We start from the raw sequence: 19,596 nt of genomic DNA, 5'->3' as shown, positions 1-19,596 counted from the left end.
TTTCATTAATTCATTGTTCTTAATAGCTGAATAGTACTCTAATGTGTAAATATACCACATTTTCTGTATCCATTTCTCTGTTGAAGGACATCTGGGGTTATGGTCTAAGATCAAGAATCAACAAATGGGACCTCATAAAATTACAAAGTTTCTGTAAGGCAAAGGACACTGTCAATAAGACAAAACGGCAACAAACAGATTGGGAAAGATCTTTACCAATCCTATATCCAATAGAGGACTAATATCCAACATATACAAAGAACTCAAGAAATTGGATTCCAGAGAATTAAATAACCCTATTAAAAAAATGGGATACAGAGCTAAACAAAGAATTTTCAACTGAGGAATACCAAATGGCTGAGAAGCACCTAAAGAAATATTCAACATCCTTAGTTATTAGGGAAATGCAAATCAAAACAACCCTGAGATTTCACCTCACACCCAGTCAGAATGGCTAAAATAAAAAACTCAGGTGACAGCAGATGCTGGTGAGGATGTGGAGAAAGGAACACTCCTCCATTGCTGGTGGAATTGCATACTGGTCCAACTACTCTGGAAATCAGTTTGGGGGCTCCTCAGAAAATTGGGCATAGTACTACCTGAGGACCCAGCTATACCTTCTGGGCATATACCCAGAAAATGCTCCAACGTGTAATAAGGGTGTAGAATTCTTAAGGAAGAAAATAATTCTAAAAGTTTATCAAAGAGATGTTTGCAAAGCCTGATGTATTAAACCCAGGTGGATTATTTACTTTGAATTTGGAACTTTTAGAATTACTGTTCAATAATACTGAAAATATACCACATTTAAATGGAAAGCATTTTAAAAATAATATTTATAGCATTAAAGGTTTGTCTTGGGAGTGAGACTACAGAATGCCCAGTGGTTAAGAGAGCACACTGTCCTTGCTGTTGATCTTAGTTTTTTCCCTTTACGCGGGCTCTCTGCCTTACAGCCACTAACTATACAGCTCCAGCCCTTGGCAATTGAGCACTTTCCTTTGGCCGCTGTAGGCACCTGCAGTAAAGTGCACATACCTGTGCCTCTTCCATATTTAAAAACAAAATTAAGTTTAAATTAAAAAAAAAACTTATACAAGTTATTTTTTGTGTGATTAGTAGCTTGTCTTTTTCTGGTATAACAATCTAGCACTCTAGATAGCAATTAAGAAGGGAGTGTGTCTTTTTAAAAATAATAGCTTTATTTTTTTTTGAGGTTATAATTATATCATTTCCCCCCTTTTTCTTCCCTCCTTCAAGTCATCCATGTAACTCCCACCCCCCACTAGGCTCCTTTCTAAATCCATTGTCTTTTTTATCTTGTGTGTGTGTGTGTGTGCGCGCGCGGCGCGCGCACGCATGTATGTATGTATGTGTGTATATATGTATGTTTGTATGTATGTATGTGTGTTTATATTCCTAAATAAGTACAACCTGTTCAGAGTGTATAGTGTTACTCGTATGTGTATATTTTGGGGGGCTGATTGTTTGGGGTGCTCTTCCCTGGTTAAGACTTGCTCCTGTTCTCAGCAGTGTGACTTACCTGTAGTTCTTTGTCTAGGGGTGAGACTGTCCCCCATCCACATTTGCATAACATAGCATTGCCCTTTTTGAGGTCATGTTTAGGCAGCCACGTTAGTGAGACCGATGAGTGTCACTTCTGACCTCTCTAGGAGATACAGTTTTACAACAAGCTCCTTGATTCTTCAGCTCTTACAGTCTTATCACCCCCTCTTCCGAAATGTTCCAGGAGCCAGGGGTGAGTAGGAGTTGTGTTCTTGATTTATCAGTTGGGACTGGGCTCTGCAACTCTGCATTTTGATCAGGTGTAGTTTTTTATAGTGGTCTCTGTCAGTTGCAGAGAGAAGTTTCCTTGATGAGGATGGAGACTACCCTGATCAGTGGCTATAAGGACAAATATTAGAATGTAATTAGGGATTGTGCTGGTTTAGCAAATTAGCAGTTATAGGTTCTCCTCTAAGATCCCTTACTGTCCCTGGGTGGTTGGCTAGGTTTCCATCACCAGGGATGATTTCTCTCTTCTCAAGTGGGTTCTAAAGAAAAAGCTATTGGTTACCACTGAAGTGCTCGTGCTTCTACTGAGCTCTTGGGGTTAGTGTGCTGCACTGGTTAATACCGTGCTTCATAGGTGTCATACTTGGCTAGGACTTCATTGCGTCTCTCTTTGGAAGCTTGCATGGTGCCTTCTAATATTAAGAAAGGTAGTCTTCAGGGAAGAGGCATTCCAGTCAATTCCACCTCAGAGGTCTCTAGGCCGTGTCTGAAGTGTATGTACCTTCTTCCATACAAACTTCTTTTCCACCTCTGGTGGGGCAGGCAAGTACAATAGCAGTTTTACAATGCTTTGACAGTATCTTGGACAACACTGACCAACAAACTCATGCCTGGTGTTGAGTTTTTTGTTAGATGCTCTATGGTTCTTTGGGAAAGTATCACCAACCCAGAAGGGAGACCGACAGACAGACAGACACACACACACACACATACACACACACACACACACACACTCTGAAATATATATTATAGATATGTGTAGGTAGACAGTTAAAATATGCTAGTAAGAAAGAGATAGGCAGATCTCTGTGAGTTTGAGGCCAGCCTGAACTACTTAATGATTTCAAGAACTATCATGATTATATAGAAATCCTGTTTAAAAAAGATATGTGTATCATTCATTAGACAAAAAAAAATTCTATGGTAACCTGATGTAGAAACCATGCGCAGTTGCAAGTGTTCAGATGTGAGTAGCTAACCTGGAATAGCTGCACAAGCTAGGAAAGTGAGGAAGTGAGGAGGGCCGTCGGGAGGAGCGGCAGCTGCCACCGAGAGGGGCAGAGCAGGGACGAGTGCTCTGAGGCGCCCTAGATAGGGAGGGAGAAGAGAGAGAATGCTGCTACCTTAGTGGCACACATAATACCCACGAGAGCCTTCCTCCTCCCTTCTGTTCATTGCTATTTCACCCCAGGTTACACTGCGGACTCCTGGGACTCCTTCCTTCTTGCTTTCTGTGAGCCTTGACTTAATGGCTTCTACACTTCTGAGGCAACTGTCTGAACATTTATATTCAGAATTCTTTCTTATCTTTGGTTGTCATTTTTTTTCTCATCATATGTTGAATGGGTGCTAGCATCCGGCTTATTAATTTATATATATCCTTTTTATTTTTCTCCTAGTGCTTTAATACGTCCTGGTCGTTTCGATATGCAAGTTACAGTTCCAAGGCCAGATGTGAAGGGTCGGACTGAAATTTTGAAATGGTATCTCAATAAAATAAAGTTTGATAAATGTGAGTCCAATTTCTTAATTCAAATATTGTTATTCGGGAAAATGGAAATATATCTAACCATTCCATTTGGTCCCTCTTTGGACTTTCATGGTCCTTTATATCTCAAGCCAGTTAATTTTTTGTTTCTCTTTATACCCATATATATATGTGTGTTCTTCAGTTTGTATATATATTCAGGATATTATTTTATTCTTGTATCCTGATTCCAAAAGAAATGGTTTGGGGTTTATAGACATGCGTGCGTGCGTGCGTGCGTGCGTGCGTGCGTGCGTGCGTGTGTGTGTGTGTTAAATGCATGTATTTATGAAGATGTATGTATAGATTTTAAATCAAAATATAAAATACAAAAAAATAGGCTTCATTTAGGAAGAAAGTAAAATACAACATAAAGGCATATAGAAACATAGAACTCTTGAAGACAAGGATAAGTGGTATAAACTACAGGGTTTTCAAGGATATCTTCCATCACTCGGAGAGACCAAGGTAGTTCAAGGTGAAATTTTAAAAGAATTTGGACTGTGGGCTTGCGTTTTCATTTGTAGCCAGGCTGGATATAATGTAAGAGTATGTCTAAGATATGTTTATTTTTATCTTTTATGTATATAACTGTTTTGTCTGTATTGTATTTATTCATCCCATATGTGTGCAGTAACAATAGAGGCCAGAAGAGGAGCTTCCTTGTGGATGCTGAGAACTGAACATGGGTCCTCTGCTAGAGCAGTGGTACTCTAGACTGCTGGCCCATCTCTTCAGGCCTAGCACTGGCTATATTTCAGATTTCTAATTCCATTTCAGTAATTGCTTTTTGTTTTGTTTTCAGAAAGCTAATAAAACTTAGAACTTTTCTGGAAGTTTTATTGAAATAATAATTTATTATTGAAAAATGTAAATTATTACTAATAGTGATAACATTAAGTTAAACTGGCATATTTCATTGTTTAAGTTTTATTAAGTTCAGTTTTAGTTTTAAGATGTGTTTTAAGTTGTAAATCAGAGTAATTGTGTTCTTTCTACTTTCAAAATGTGAGTTGAATGGGAAGAGCTTGTATTTAGTGGTGGAGATTTATCTTCTCTTTCTCTATAGCTGTTGATCCAGAAATCATAGCTCGAGGGACTGTTGGGTTTTCTGGAGCAGAGTTGGAGAATCTTGTGAACCAGGCTGCATTAAAGGCAGCAGTTGATGGAAAAGAAATGGTTACAATGAAGGAACTAGAGTTTTCCAAGGATAAAATTCTAATGGGTATGACTTCCTTCTTCACATCTCCTTCTGCAGTTCATCTTTTTCTTTGTTTTTACTCTGCCTTACCTTTTTACTTTTGAGACTGACTTTGATTCTATAATCCAAGCTGGTCAGCTGGCCCTCTATATCCACTATATCTCAGGCTGGCTGGGGTTCCTGCTGATCATCCTGCCTCAGCCTTCTAACTACCATGTCTGTCTGTCTGTCTGTCTGTCTGTCTCTCTCTCTCTCTCTCTCTCTCTCTCTCTCCCTCCCCCTCCCCCTCTCCCTCTCCCTCTCCCTCTCCTTCTCTCTCTCTCTCTTTCTCTCTCTCTCTCCTCTCACTCTCTCTCTCTCTGTGTGTGTGTGTGTGTGTGAGTGAGTGCATATGTGGTTTGTCTGTTTGCTTTCCTCTTACCACAGAGACTCATGGGCTAACCTGAAACTTATTCTCTTGCCTCTGGAATGATGGGATTATAGGCTACTATATGCAGCAGTTAAGTATACTGTCCTATATGTCGCTTATCTTAGGACCAGAAAGAAGAAGTGTGGAAATTGATAACAAAAACAAAACTATAACAGCCTATCATGAATCTGGTCATGCTATTATTGCATATTACACAAAGGATGCCATGCCAATCAATAAAGCTACAATCATGCCTCGAGGGCCAACACTTGGACATGTAAGTTTCTTATAGGCCTCCTCATCCCTCCTCCCATTCCTGTGCTTGGAACTCAGAGACTCATGCATATGAATGAAGCTCTCACCAATGAACCATGTACCTATTTATTTTTGTTTACTTGTTTTGTTCATTTTCTTTGAGACAGGGTTTCTCTTCTCATTTTGTAGCTCAGATTGGTCTAGAACTCTCTGTGTAACCAAGAACTTCACAAATCCTGAGAACACATATTTGAGCCATCTTGCCTAATATACCTCATTTTCTTGTTTTAAAATTCAGTTTCAAATACAGCTTTCTAGAAGCTTATATAAGAGATTGCAAATTCCAAATTATTTTCATCCCTTTTGATTTCATGAACAATACTGAAATAAAACCCATTTGCTGTAATTTTCTATCAAAGTAGCTTCACAATATATTTCAGGTGTTACATATTTATACTGAAATGTAATGGAAGAGTCACTATTGACTATAATTTTTAAATATCCAAGTAAGCTGCTACACATAAAGACATATCATAGTGGCTGGTTTCATAGTTGTTCCAAGATACTTGTTTGTACATGTTTCAGTCTTGAATCTTACATATTTTTGTGCAGGTAGGAAAAAGTCCCCTTGCAGCATTACACACCTATTGTTTGTCAGATGCACTTTCCTATAGAGGGTTTTCTTTGTTGGTTTTGTCATTGAGTTACTTGCTTACCATGTCTTTTGAATCTCGTGGATTTCAGCATTATCATACTGAATCCTGTCTGTGAGAAAAAAATCAAACAATGTTGGTTATGAATGTAACTATTTCAGAAGTGTGTCTGAATGTCTTTCCATTATTATTAAATTGTGTAGGTATCACTGTTGCCTGAGAATGACAGATGGAATGAAACTAGAGCCCAGCTGCTGGCCCAGATGGACGTCAGCATGGGAGGGAGAGTGGCAGAGGAACTCATATTTGGAACTGATCACATTACAACTGGTTGGTTTAGATAAGAGTATTTTCTTCAAGTTTATGTTCATTCTTACAAAGATATTCTCAAATTTTGTTTATTTATTTTTTAATCTAGGTGCTTCTAGTGATTTTGATAATGCAACAAAAATTGCCAAGAGGATGGTTACCAAATTTGGAATGAGTGAAAAGGTAGGTTGGATTTACCATGTGGTCCTTTGATAGATTTATGAGTTGATAACTGTGGCAGAAATTTCCTTGTCTAATCTACTTGCAGCCGGAGGCCTGTGATTGGACAGGGAGAAGGGAGGCAGAGCTAAGCGTGGCAGAGAGGGAGATGTAGGACGAATATGGAGAGGTGAAAATAGAGGCATAAGTGATGCTGCACAGCTTTAGTAGTCTCAGGTAGTTACAGCAAAAGGTTAGGATATTGAGATAACTTGTCTAAACCGTGTGGGCATCTTGTATGTTGAGATTTTATTGATATATAAATCCGATTGGTGAACTATAATGATCTAGAGGTTTGTTTCACTGGGTTACTGCCAGGGGCCAGCCCAGAGCCAGCCAGGGGAGCAGCAGCCTAGCCAATGTCTGGGGTGGGGGATGGGCAGGTACCACTGAGGGGCCAGCAGGTGCCTGATTCTAGTCCTGGAACATGGGGTCAGAGCTGGAAGCCAGCGGACATCGTTTCTAATACCTCCCACTACAGATAACATTTCTTTCCTTGTCTGATTCCTAATTTGTTTGTGACTTACTTTAAGCACTGTTCTGACAGTCTTTTTTTTTTTCTGTTTAAATATTATGAACTAAGAAAGTATAAAATAAATTTAGCTCATCTTTCTAAACTTCCTATTTTACATTTCCAGTATTTTACATTCCTACTTTATCATTGCAGTCAATGAAGCATATGAACTGAATTGTTATATTTGGGAGAGCTACCAGGGTTTTCTGAGAAGTACTTAAAGGACTTATACTTTTATATCCTATCCACATTTGCTACTTTGGTTCCAAAGAGTGATATACTTCATTACGTTAGACATTTTATATTGCTTTTTTTTTTTTTTGTCTCACATTACCACATATAGTTTTTGTCTCACAATACCATATGTAATAATATAATATGTAGACTGTGCTCGATTTCATGATAGTAACTTGTTCAATTACTTTATCCCTTTTGGTATTAGCTTGGAGTTATGACCTACAGTGATACAGGAAAGCTAAGTCCTGAAACTCAATCGGCTATTGAACAAGAAATAAGAATCCTTCTACGGGTAATATTTTTCTGAACTTGATTTTTTTTTTAATTTTTATTTTTTTAATACAAAATACCTAAGTATTTTAATTTTCTTTGTGCCTAAGTATTTTTAAAAATGATAATAAGGGAGGTATAGTTCATTAGTAGAGCATACTTGTCTAGTTTATGAAATGCCTTGGGGTTTAATCCCCAGCACTGTAAACAAAAACAAGTGATGATAACCAAGGCTTTTAAATCTCACCCTGCAAAATGCAATGTGTGAAGACACATTGAGTGTGCTCCAGATAAACTGAAGAAGATTTGGGCATGTGGTACAGTTGATAGTGATTGTCTAGCATGTACAAAGCACTGGGTTCAATTCCAAGCACCACAGAAATTAGGCCTGTGAGCACATGCCTGTAATCGTAGCACTTGAAAGGTAGAAGCAGGCGAATTCAAAGTTCGGGGTCACCTTTGGCTTTATAATACATTTGAAATCATCTTCAGAAAAGGTAGACTAAAACATTAGGTATCAGTTACGAAAGGTAAGAGCAGCTGGAACCATTTTTCGGATTTCTGCCTCTTGTAAGTATTGTTTATGCCATTAACTGAAGAACATGGAGACCAAACTGGATGTAAACTGTTGGTGTTGGTAGATTGTTTTTTTTTTCCTAATAAGAAGTTATTGAATTTCGACACCATAATGAAGATTTAAGTGAGAAGTAGGTGTGTTGGTCTGAAGCTTACTAGAAAGGTTGCTTACATATTTTTAGATACTGAAGGTGTTCATCTCTTAAGATAGCTCTTGGAGAAGATCTTGCTGAGGCTCAGTACCTATTGAATGAAGAATGTAATCAGTATTAATTAGATGGCATGAAGGGTCTTTGGTAGCATTATTCAAATGGTTTACTCCTTGGGAGTAGTATTTTCTGCAAGAGGTAGGTTAGTGGTGATGGGTAGTGGGAACAGGGAAGCATCTGGGATGAGAGTAAGAACTTGAGGAAAGCAGACTTCCAGGGACACAGCCAGGCTTGAATTAACTGCTTTGAGGGGTAAAGAAAGAAATGCCTTAGCAGTTAAAAACTGACAGAATGAATATTTTGGAAAGGCAAAGCCTCTTTTGAAAGATTTCCCTAATTCTTCCGATGTAGTACATTGCATATACTGTTTATATTATGTACAAATAATTTGCATTTTAAACAAAACTTTTAAATGCTTTTTTTTTCTATTTCTTTTTTTTTATTCGATATAATTTATTTACATTTCAAATGATTTCCCCTTTTCTAGCCCCCCCACTCCCCGAAAGTCCCGCAAGCCCCCTTCTCTTCCCCTGTCCTCCCACCCACCCCTTCCCACTTCCCCGTTCTGGTTTTGCTGAATACTGTTTCACTGAGTCTTTCCAGAACCAGGGGCCACTTCTCCTTTCTTCTTGTACCTCATTTGATGTGTGGATTATGTTTTGGGTATTCCAGTTTTCTAGGTTAATATCCACTTATTAGTGAGTGCATACCATGATTCACCTTTTGAGTCTGGGTTACCTCACTTAGTATGATATTCTCTAGCTCCATCCATATACTTTTAAATGCTTTTTTAAAAGTATAAATTAACATATTTTAAGCCACATTAGTTTTATATTTCTGTTTTCTATGGTTTTCCTACACTTTCTTGTATGATTTGTTTTTCTCTTTCAGGAGTCATATGAACGAGCAAAACATATCTTGAAAACACATGCAAAAGAACATAAGAACCTGGCAGAAGCATTGCTGACCTATGAGACTTTGGATGCCAAAGAGATTCAAATTGTTCTTGAGGGGAAGAAATTGGAAGTGAGATGATAACTCTCTTATATTGCTGGTTTTATCACAAGAATATACTTAGTCCTGCAGTCTCCTTTGCAACACTTTCCAACCCCCACTCCTGACTTGGTATATGATTCAAGGATGTGAAACACTTTGTCACTTTTCTGTCCCATTATTTGATTTTGGTTATTCCTGTGTTGATACCATTGGAGATCAGTAACCCATAGCAAATACACAAAAAGAGCTAAATAAAGATAAATAAAGAGCTGTCAGGATTAAAGACAGATTGAAAAATGTCAATCATGTTGAAAGTAAGCAATCATTTTGAGCTTGATTACTCCAAGTGAGTAAAAAATTGTGCCTTTATCTACTGGTAAGTATTTTTTTTTTCCTGCAAGCTAAATTTGAAAAGCTATCATCTTCTGATAGTAACATTTCTCTATGGGGAAAATAAATGCCGTGGATAAATCATTTCTACTTAACATCAGTAGAAATGCCATTAAGATGTACTTAATTATGTTCTTGATTGACCATGTAAAATGGCCTTTAAAAGAAGCTATTTGAATTGTAAATATAAAGATATACTCAGAATTTAAATGACTGTAATGGTTTAAAATTGCAGCATGTATGTCCATTTTCTTTCAGATATTACTATCACTGACAAAATTTGTTTCAGAACAACAGTATTTTATGAAGTAAACAAGTAGCAAATTATATTCTAAACATCTGTATAATTACATTTAATCTCAAAACCAAAATGAAACCAAAACCTCAATTCCTTTCCAAAATGATCTTTCAATGTCACCTTGTCAGAATTGGAAGGCTTGTACCATCTGCACATTAAAGGGTTACAGGTAATTTCATATTCAAATCAGTAAACAATAGTGTGAGTGCATTGTATTGGTGTTACAACCAAGTTACATTCTTGAAGGAACTATTAAAATTACATTCAGTTGTCTTATTGAGGATGTATATGGTCTTTATTGAAGAAGATAAGTATAATTAAAGGGATCTTGTTACATATTTTTGATCTTTTTAAATAACGTTACATTTTTGATACAATTTCAAAGTCAAAATGTTGATAGAGCTCCTTTATATTGATCCAGACTGACAGGTTTTAATTTTCACTGCTTTTTGCTGTCTCCATTCTCCCTCATGTTCCTTTGTTTGTTCTCTCTCCCTTGTCCCCTCATTCTCTACATATTCATGCATACACATGGAAAACATCAGTGCTTTATCTAACCTGACTTCAAACATTTTTACAGTCACATTGAATTGTAAATTTTCATGTTATAAAACTTAAAGCTTATCCATTGTAAATATATATACCAAAGACCTTTTTTTCTTTTTCTGTGTAATCATTACCACAGTTAGGTTTTAGTACAATTTTTTTCAAGCTTTCAAAATTCAAAGTGACTACACAGTTTTCCTTTGTAGCTTCTATTATGTAAGGTTTCAGTTTAATTACCAGTCAACCTAAAGTGGTGTTTCACCACAGACATCCCAATTGAATTCCTCAAAGGTCCAGTCTCTGTAAACTATATAGCAAATTTACTATAGCTTTTGAGTTTTAGTTGGTTTTATTGCTTCTACTTTGTGTGTATGCAAAGACTTTGACAACCAAGCATGAATATAATTAGGTGGAGAATTTTCTGCTCTGTATGTCTGGTAAACCTAGGATATTTCATGAAGTGATTATTAACTTCCCCTGGGTTTCTCACATCACAGAAATATCACACTTTTTTCTTTCTGGCAGAGCAACTAACGACTTCAGGCTAGTAAGTTACTTATCATTGAAATCATAAATTTAGTCAATAGTATATCAAATCAGCTGAGTTCTCTTGTCAAAATGAGAATAAGCCTTTATTGTATTTTTTTTGGGGGGGTGGGTTTTTGCTGTTTGTTTTGTCCTGTTTGGGGTCTTTTCCACAAAGTTCTCTGTATTAACTTACGCTAGCCTCCAACTGACATCCCATCTGAGCCTCCTGGGTGCTGGGAATGTAGGTGTGCTCCATCATTCTTGGCACACAACTCTTCTTTATGTAGTATTCTTTCACCCTGGTTTGAACATGTGGACTAGGAGCTGCCCTGAGTTGGTAGAATCACCAAAGATTCATGTTCTTGGTTAAATTTAGTGGCTTCCATGAAGAAACAAATTATACTTTGTTATAGGTCTCTTGTTAATTCCTGGAGTCATAGAATGGTTGGGTGTATTGGTTTCATTGAGGGTTGTAGTTGGCTTTTTTCAGATAAAAATGAATTTATCCTGATATTTTAAAATCATATTCCAACTGAAGCATTTTAAGGAGAATGAATGTAGAAAAGAGTTTTAAGCTTTTCTGAGTTCATATTCAAAGCCATCCAAATGCCTGAGTTGAATTATGGGAATTGGACTCTCCAGCTTCTCTCAGCATGAACACCCATTTAAATAATTCATTATATGTGAAAATACCTTGACTTGTATCAAGTAAACCTGGTTGCAACATCATTGTAGGTTGGGTAGGGTAGAAAAGATAGTTGTATATTATTTAGGTTACACTTGTCCACATCTCCAGTGGTGACTGTGAGATGGTGGCCGACTGTAATGGCCATTGGCTCAGAGTAAGCTGTAGCAGCAGGTGTGTATGTCTCAGCCCTCAGCTGTCGTGCTTCCATTCCCTCTGAATGCCACATCCAGCCATTGTAGTTCTGTGGAGAGGAGGACTGCCGCTCCAGTGAGCATGAGCTTAAGGTCCTTAGCAGAAGACATTGGGAGGCTTACTATTGACTGCCATTTTCCATAGTCAAGCTACAGAGGTTGGACTCAGCACACCGTCAGTGAGCAGGCAGTACATTTTAACCATAAGGACCAGAAACAATTAGAAAAATAGCAAATCAAGATACAAATCAAGGTATTACTAGATAATCTTGAAGAACGGAGAAATTTTAACTGTCAGTAGCAAAGAATACACTAGCACCTGTTTTGAAAAATTAAACCTCAAGGAAGTAATTTTGAAATTAGAGCAGTTTAAGAGATTGAAATTTTTTTTTAATCCTAGGAGTTTATAAATACTGTGAGTGAAATGTAAAATGGTGGTAGAGAGCAGCAAAAATAAAATTGTGAAAAATCTTATTACCTAACAACAAAAAAGCCCCTAGCATTTGAAAATGAAAAAATCAGGGGCCAGTAAAAAGACTCGAGTATAAAGCATTTGTTGCTGGGACTGATGACCTAAGCCATGCACATGGCATAAGCAGAGAACCAACTGATCTTGTAGGGATTTTCTTATCAACTTGACACAAATTAGGGTCAACTGGAAACAGGGACATCAGTTATGAAAATGTCTCCACTGGGTTGACCTAATGCAAGTCTGGAGTCTTCGTGATTAGGTCCATGTGGAGAACCAGCCCACTGTAGATGGTGACATCTGTGCAGGTGGACCTGGGAGGCACAGGGAAGGTTGCTGGGTATGAACCTGGAAGGCAGGCTCATGCAGCTCTCTTCAAGGTTTCTGCCTCTGCCCCTACCTGGGTTCCTGCCCCGACTTCCCTCATTGACTGATTGTGATGGATGAGCCAAACTTTTTCCTCAAGTTAAGGTTTGGTTAGTGTTTTATAACACCAACAGAAAAGCCAAGACAACTCCTTGAAGTTTTTCTCTCCCCTCTACTGGTCCCCACACATAAATAATGAAATGGAAATGAAAACGGACCATCAGAAGAAAAGGAATGGAGACAGGATTTGGGACAATGGGGAATGTACGTCAGAGCTGTTGAGTTAAGCATGGAAAAAAGTGGCTTAGAAATTTTATTTGAAGAGGTAATGGCAAAAAAAAAAAAAAAAGAATCGTAAAAGGTATTTTACAGATTTACCTGGTTATACAGTGAAATGAAGGTGAAGGACAAAAGATCCTGAAATGAAGAGAAAAGCAGTTCACATGAATAATTTGTATGCCTAGCAGCAGATAGCAGAATCTAGGCAGACTAAGAAAATAGTATAATATATTCAAAGTGCTAAGTAAAACCCTGCCTGTCAAGAATATTGTACTCGACGAAGCTGAGCTTCAGAAATAAAGCAACCTCAGACAAAAGCCATGAAAAGGCCTCATCAGGCATCTGCAAAAAGGAGCTGTTCAAACAAAAAGCAACTTGCTAAGCGTATACCTGAAAGTCTGATAAAAGTAAGTTTAGAGCACTCTGATGGTTGTATTTAAGTCTATACTTTTAGGATGGAGCAATGGGTCTCAACCTTTGTAGTGCTGTGGCCCTCATGACCCCAATGATTAAGATTATTTTTGTTGCTACTTTATAACTAATTTTGCAATTGTTATGAATTGTGTGTTTTCTGATGGTCTTAGGTGGCCCTGTGAAAGGGTCATTAATCCCCAAAGGTATTGTGACTTGCAGGTTGAGCTCTGTTATTGCAGATGTTAATAGAAAAATAATTACAATAATTCTCATGGGATTGTGATAACAAACTACAGATTGGGTGTTAAGAAATAGAGGATGATTTTTCCCTATCAAAGTTGTCATTTTAGTTCCTGTCTTGGCTTTTCTTAGTGATCGATTGTAACCCTTTCCTTGCCAGGTTTCTATTTTTCATGATTTTTATCATAGCAATAGAAAGCAAACTGCTAAGTATACAGCAAATCAAATTAAAAGACTAAAATGCGGACATGAATCTGTACTGCGTGTCTGTTCTGTGGAACAGCAGACAGTTTTTCATCCCATTTCTCCCACACCGAAGTGCATTGCCTCCACCTCATGAAAGAGTTGACAGACATGGACATGAGCCCTTTTAGGCCTCAGAACTACCTTTTCTGTTGTGTACTAAAGGCTGAAAAACACTATCACTTTAAAATGGATAATGATGAAAATGAGCACCAGTTACCATTAATGGTCAGTTTAGGGGCAGGGGCAAAAGATGAATTACACATCATAGAGGCAGAAGCAATGAACCATGAAGGCAGTCCAATTAAAGTAACACTGGCAACTTTGAAAGTGTCTGTACAACCAACAGTTTCCCTTGGGTGCTTTGAAAACACTCTACCTGTGGTCTTCAGGTTGAAATGTGCTTCAGGGTATATGGGCAGCACATAATAGCTGTAGAGGAAGATGAGGATGTAAAATTCTTAGGAATGGCTGGAAAGCATTTTGCTTCTGGAGGTGGTAACAAGGTTCCACAGAAAAAAGTAAAATGATGAAGGACAAGGAGAAAAAGAAGATGATTTTGATGAATAGGAAAATGAAGAAAAGGTTCCAGTGAAGAAATCTGTACAAGATACCCCAGCCAAAACTGCACGAAGTCAAACCAGAATGGAAAAGACTTAAAACCATCAACACCTCCCCAAAACAGGAAAAAACTCCTAAAACACCAAAAGGACTTAGTTCTGTAGAAAACATTAAGGCAAAAATGCAAGCAAGTATAGAAAAAGGTAGTTTTCTTCCTAAAGTAGAAGCCAAATTCATTAATTATATGAAGAATTGTTTCCAGATGACTGGCCAGGAGGCTATTCAAGATCTCGGTGAAGGAAGTCTCTTTAAAAAAAATGGTTTAAACAGTTTGAAATATTCTGTCTTACTTCATTTCTGTAATAGTTGATACCTGGCTGTCCTTTTTATAATGCAAAGTGAGAACTTTTCCTGCTGTGTTTGATAAATGTTGTCCAGGTTCAATTGCCAAGAAATGTCTCAAATGCCTGTTTAGTTTTCAAGGATGGAACTCCACCCTTTAATTGGTTTTTAAGTATGTATGGAAGTTATAATAGGACATAGTAACAGTGGTGGTCAGATGTGGAAATGGTAGGGAGACAAAAATATACATGTGAAATAAATTCAGTACTTAAGGAAAAAAAAAGACTAAAAGGCAAATGGTAGATGATAGAAAGCAAAACATCCAGTCAAGTGCACAAAACATTCAACAGAAAGGGTGGAAGGCCCTTTAAGGCAGTGGAGTTCTCAGTGGGGTCTCTGAGCAGAGCAGAGCAGAACATTGCCTCAGGCTACCAAGTAAGAGAATAAATAGCAGAGAGATATCAAACCATGTGCTAAGAATATCCTACAGAAGGAGACTGGGGAAGTTGGAGCAGTTGCTGGAATTTCTGGTTGAGAATGTCCCCTCCATTCTGGATCAACTTCCTGTGGGTGAACTTTCTGTGACTGAACTTTGATATTATAGAATAAACAATAGTAATGACCGCTTGGAATTGTTTACCTTCAAGCTGATTTCAAGGGTGCTATTTCTCCTCTATTTCTCCTCTTCAGTTGGTTTACTCTCCCTGTCACAATGGTGGGGAACTACCTCAATCTGCCAAAAGTGGCCATAGAGACACTTTGAGACAAACATTTAGGACTGAAATTGCAGTGGGAAGTTGCCTCACTTCTAGAGTCCAGTCAGTGAATTCTGACAGCACACACAGTTTACCAATATAATATACACTACATTTGACTCTTAAATTGCTTATGTGTTGCTGTAGGATATTTCTACCTCAAGTTATTTTGTAGCAAATAGGTTATTGATTTTATGTATTTCAGGCCAAATGTAACAAAATTTTCATGATTATAAAATCTGCTTTACTTTTAGAGCCCTGACTTTTATCCGGTTAATTTGCCTGCCTCGTAAGACCATTTATATACCTTCAATTCTTAACATTGTAACACTTAATTTGTGTATTTTTATCACGTCATTTCCCCCTCAAGGATTTGGGACCCAAATATTTAGGACTTGGAGTGATGACTAATCATGACTGCTTGAGAGCTGAATAGGGATAATACTGAATGAGCTAGATAGATCCCTCTGGGAGTCATGCTGAGTGTAGTTGACCTAACAGCCATTGGTAGAAGAATAGAAGAAGGAGGTCGTGTCTGGATGGAAAATTGTGCAAGAATGTAATTGTGAGCATGTAGAGTGTGAGGATGTTAATTTGTGTGAGCATGTTTGAAGATGCAGGTAGGTATGAGTAATTGTGAATGAAAATGTGAACAACCATGTGTCATGTGTGAGAATGATTTTGTGTAGCTGCATGATTATGCATTTAACGTTATGCCAGTGTGCAATAGGTATAAGTTTTCATTAGTGTGAAAGAATGTAGATTCTCTGTACATGTGCAACTTTTAAGAAAAAGGATGGAGCAGTATGTCTTCATGCTAGAAGAACTAAACCAGGCTCAGAAAAAATAACATTTTATCTTACAAGTAGCATTTAGAAATTAAGAAAGAAAATGTATATTGAAGGTGGGGTATTGGGACTAGGGATGGAGTGGGGAGGTTTTGTGAGTGGTAATGGGAGATCAGTATGGTCAAGTGCTTCATATATACTTAAAAATATTGCAGTCAATTCCATTTCATAAAAATGATATGTGCTACTAAAAGTCGAATTCTAAGCATGGATGTATTTGTTCTTAGAAGCAAGTCTTCTGAGCATTAGGTTTTTATGATAAGGGAAGTATCAGGAATACTATTTTATCTATATAAATTATGTACATTATTTTAGCATAGTAAAGGTCAAATAAATGTGAGCATTGACATTTAAAATAATGAATACCCATCCTGTCATATCTTAAATATTTGGTGAAAAAAATTTTTTTTGGTTTTATTTTTAATCTCTTTAGAAAATATCTTCAAAATGTCCAAGGATGTGTGTCAGATTATTTGTTTCCACATTGCATACTACTTTTACGAATACACGGTATAAAATGCTAAAGTGTTTGTATTACATTGTCTCTTGGAGAAAAACTATTTGATAGAGACTTTAAGTGATGAAAATGGCCCGACAGTGGTGGCACACGCCTTTAATCCCAGTACTTGGGAGGCAGAGGCAGACGGATTTCTGAGTTCGAGGCCAGCCTGGTCTACACAATGAGTTCCAGGACAGCCAAGCAAGGCTACACAGAAAAACCCTGTCTCGAACCCCCCCCCCCCCAAAAAAAAAAGAGAGAGAGATGAAAATGGACAAGATTTTTAAAGCCAATACAGTTCAGTTTTGCAGAGCAGGTAAACCTATAGCAAAGCTCACACTGTTGCCCTCAAGACCCTGTTCAACGTTGTCATCATTGAAGTCTTTTCAGCATGTCAAAAGAATCAACTACTGTCAAAACTGACAAATCCTGCAACCCCTGTAGCCACGTGCTTTGTAAAAGGACTATAATTAAAAAGACACTGACATTGCTACTGGAGGGGATATGGTTCTGTGTGGATGGAAAGTGAGGATGGGGAGAAAGAAGAAGAACAGGAAATTAGCTGTCTTTGGAAGGGGAGAGGGAAGGCATGCAGGGATGGCAGGAGCTCACGCCAGGCAATTCTTGGGGATTGAGAAAGCTACTGAATGAATATATAGATGAATTGACCTAGTGAGAAAAGATGGGTTGGGGAAAGAAAATTGCCGATTAAAAATTTAAATATGTTGCTCTCTAAAAAATAACACCTTGGAATGACTGCAGGTTTTATAGGAGAAAATAAAACAGGGAGACTAAGAGGTATGTTGGCGGTGTGTTGGTGGCGTGTTGCCGGTGTGTTGGTGGTGTGTTGGAGGTGTGTTGGCGGATGTTCGTTTTGCATGGAATGTACATTAGTTTCTCTTCAAAATGTACACCCGAACCCATGAAAATGGACCGCTGTTAGCTCTGCTGCTGAATTCTCGTACCCTACTGGAGGTGGAAATTAAGAGACCATTCTGTTAGAGGTTTTCCTGTAGAGCAGGCCTTTGGCATTCCATGCCCCCTCCACTTTCAACAACCATGCACGAGGACTGCTTTCCCATGACCGTAAGCCAGCGTTGAACAAATGACCAAAGGTCATCTAGCTCTCTTTTGACTTTTGACATTTAAAAAGTTCGTAATTGTTAATTACCTTCATATGTGTGTGAGGGAATGTGCCTGTGTGAGTATAGGTGCCTGAAGTCCAAAAGAGGGCGTTGTAAGCCAGCTCTGGTGGGTACTGAAAACCCAGCTAGTTCATCGGTAAGAGCAGTACATGCTCGTAAACACTGAGCCATCCCTCCAGCTTCTTCTGACATTTGGAACAACACGTGTCGACTCTGCAGAGATTTGACAGGCTGGATTCTGCGCATGCGCATTGATCTTCATTGGCTTCAGCCAGTCGAAGATCAGAGGCACGCACACATTCACGCACTCCCTTGCGTACTTGCGTCCACCAACATGGCTTGACAAGAGCTGTTCCGCCAACTGTCCCTGCAGTTGATAGACTCTAAACCAGGGAGCAGACTTGAGGGGACGGGGACTTTGGGAGAGACTTGGCTAGCCTATGACAAGTGATTTTTAGATCAGGATGGGTGGGCTTACTACATCATTGATACTTAGATAAGGAATAATGGGCTAATTATAATACATACACATACACACACATATATCATTAAAAACAGGAGGGGTGAACTTATAATTCGACATGAGATGGGGAGAGTCTGCTTGTCACAGTAACGTTAATACTGGGGCAGTTAACGGTTGGCTTGCTGTGTATAACCTTGCCTGAGATGGGAGGAAAATACAGCCGAGGGGAAGAGAGGAGGCCTTTGGATTTTCCAGGCTTCTCTGAACTGTGTTATCACAAAAAGAGTAGGGAAGAGACGCCTTTAGGTTTCTGCGCTCTGAAGGCGCCGAGAAGCAACCCGTGCTTTGGAAGGGAGAATCCTGCTTACCTGGACATGGCATACTTTCCTGACAATGATCTGCACATGGCGGCCTGTGCAGGAGATTTATCTTTTGTGCGGCTGTATATCGCTCTGGGTAAATATGAAGTCAATTACAGAGACAGGGATAATAGGTAAGAGCCTTCAGACCTGGGGTTTGGGGGGGCGCAGTGCGGGAGAAGACGCCTTTACTGGCTCCCAGGACAGGAACAGGAGCGGGGACGGACCACCTCTGGTCGCGGCCACTATACTTTGGCTATTTCAGCGCCTGTGATCAGCACACCTGGTGGGGAACCACTGATCCAGCCAATGCATGGGCAGAAGTCTGGCTACTTTCCCTTCCTCACGAGTCCTTTAGAGAGTCAACAGACTATTTAAAAGTGTTAATTAACAAAAACAAATTATCATTTTATCTTTGTGTACATCTTAGGAACACAATGTTAAATACATTTTTTAAATGTGAAAAACAGAAAGAATATATTTATAATGTATTTATTACCTTCAAGCTTAGAATTCTTCAAGTAAAACCCAGAATCCACTATATATGATATATATCAGAATGTATATTAGAAGATTAAGTATATATAATTATATATGTTTATGAATTGTATATTAGTCCTGATATGTATTATAAAAAACTGAACTGAGTGTCTCTGTTTTCCCTGCCACAGTTATAAGTTGTACACACACACACCTCTACCTCTTGGTTCTAGAAGGGAGAAAAGAAACCCATAGCACTTTATTTTTATCAACCTGCCATAAAATGCCAAATTATTAGAACACAGTTATTAAAAAATGCAGT

General features: G+C 38.3%; 2 protein-coding genes and 1 pseudogene across 2 annotated transcripts in view; all 3 read left to right on the top strand.

The window, feature by feature from the left end:
* The window catches only part of Yme1l1 (YME1 like 1 ATPase), a 39,165-nt gene extending 29,031 nt beyond the window's left edge, over positions 1 to 10,134 (top strand). The window contains exons 13-19 of the mRNA XM_052156976.1: positions 3,195 to 3,307; positions 4,392 to 4,547; positions 5,058 to 5,209; positions 6,044 to 6,170; positions 6,259 to 6,332; positions 7,325 to 7,411; positions 9,066 to 10,134. Coding sequence (XP_052012936.1) covers positions 3,195 to 3,307; positions 4,392 to 4,547; positions 5,058 to 5,209; positions 6,044 to 6,170; positions 6,259 to 6,332; positions 7,325 to 7,411; positions 9,066 to 9,209 — 853 coding nt within the window. The 3' untranslated portion in view covers positions 9,210 to 10,134. The remainder of the gene's footprint in view (positions 1 to 3,194; positions 3,308 to 4,391; positions 4,548 to 5,057; positions 5,210 to 6,043; positions 6,171 to 6,258; positions 6,333 to 7,324; positions 7,412 to 9,065) is intronic.
* A 102-nt stretch (positions 10,135 to 10,236) lies between these two features.
* Positions 10,237 to 16,529, top strand: LOC127664802 (nucleophosmin-like; annotated as a pseudogene).
* Positions 16,530 to 18,539: 2,010 nt separating this feature from the next.
* The window catches only part of LOC127664835 (putative ankyrin repeat domain-containing protein 19), a 46,827-nt gene continuing 45,770 nt past the window's right edge, over positions 18,540 to 19,596 (top strand). Inside the window, exon 1 of the mRNA XM_052157040.1 lies at positions 18,540 to 18,928. Within this exon, the coding sequence (XP_052013000.1) occupies positions 18,639 to 18,928 (290 nt within the window). The 5' untranslated portion in view covers positions 18,540 to 18,638. The remainder of the gene's footprint in view (positions 18,929 to 19,596) is intronic.

Source organism: Apodemus sylvaticus, chromosome 14, assembly GCF_947179515.1.
Source record: "Apodemus sylvaticus chromosome 14, mApoSyl1.1, whole genome shotgun sequence".
In the NCBI taxonomy this organism is placed as follows: Eukaryota; Metazoa; Chordata; class Mammalia; order Rodentia; family Muridae; genus Apodemus; species Apodemus sylvaticus.
This window is presented reverse-complemented; position numbering and strand designations above follow the sequence as displayed.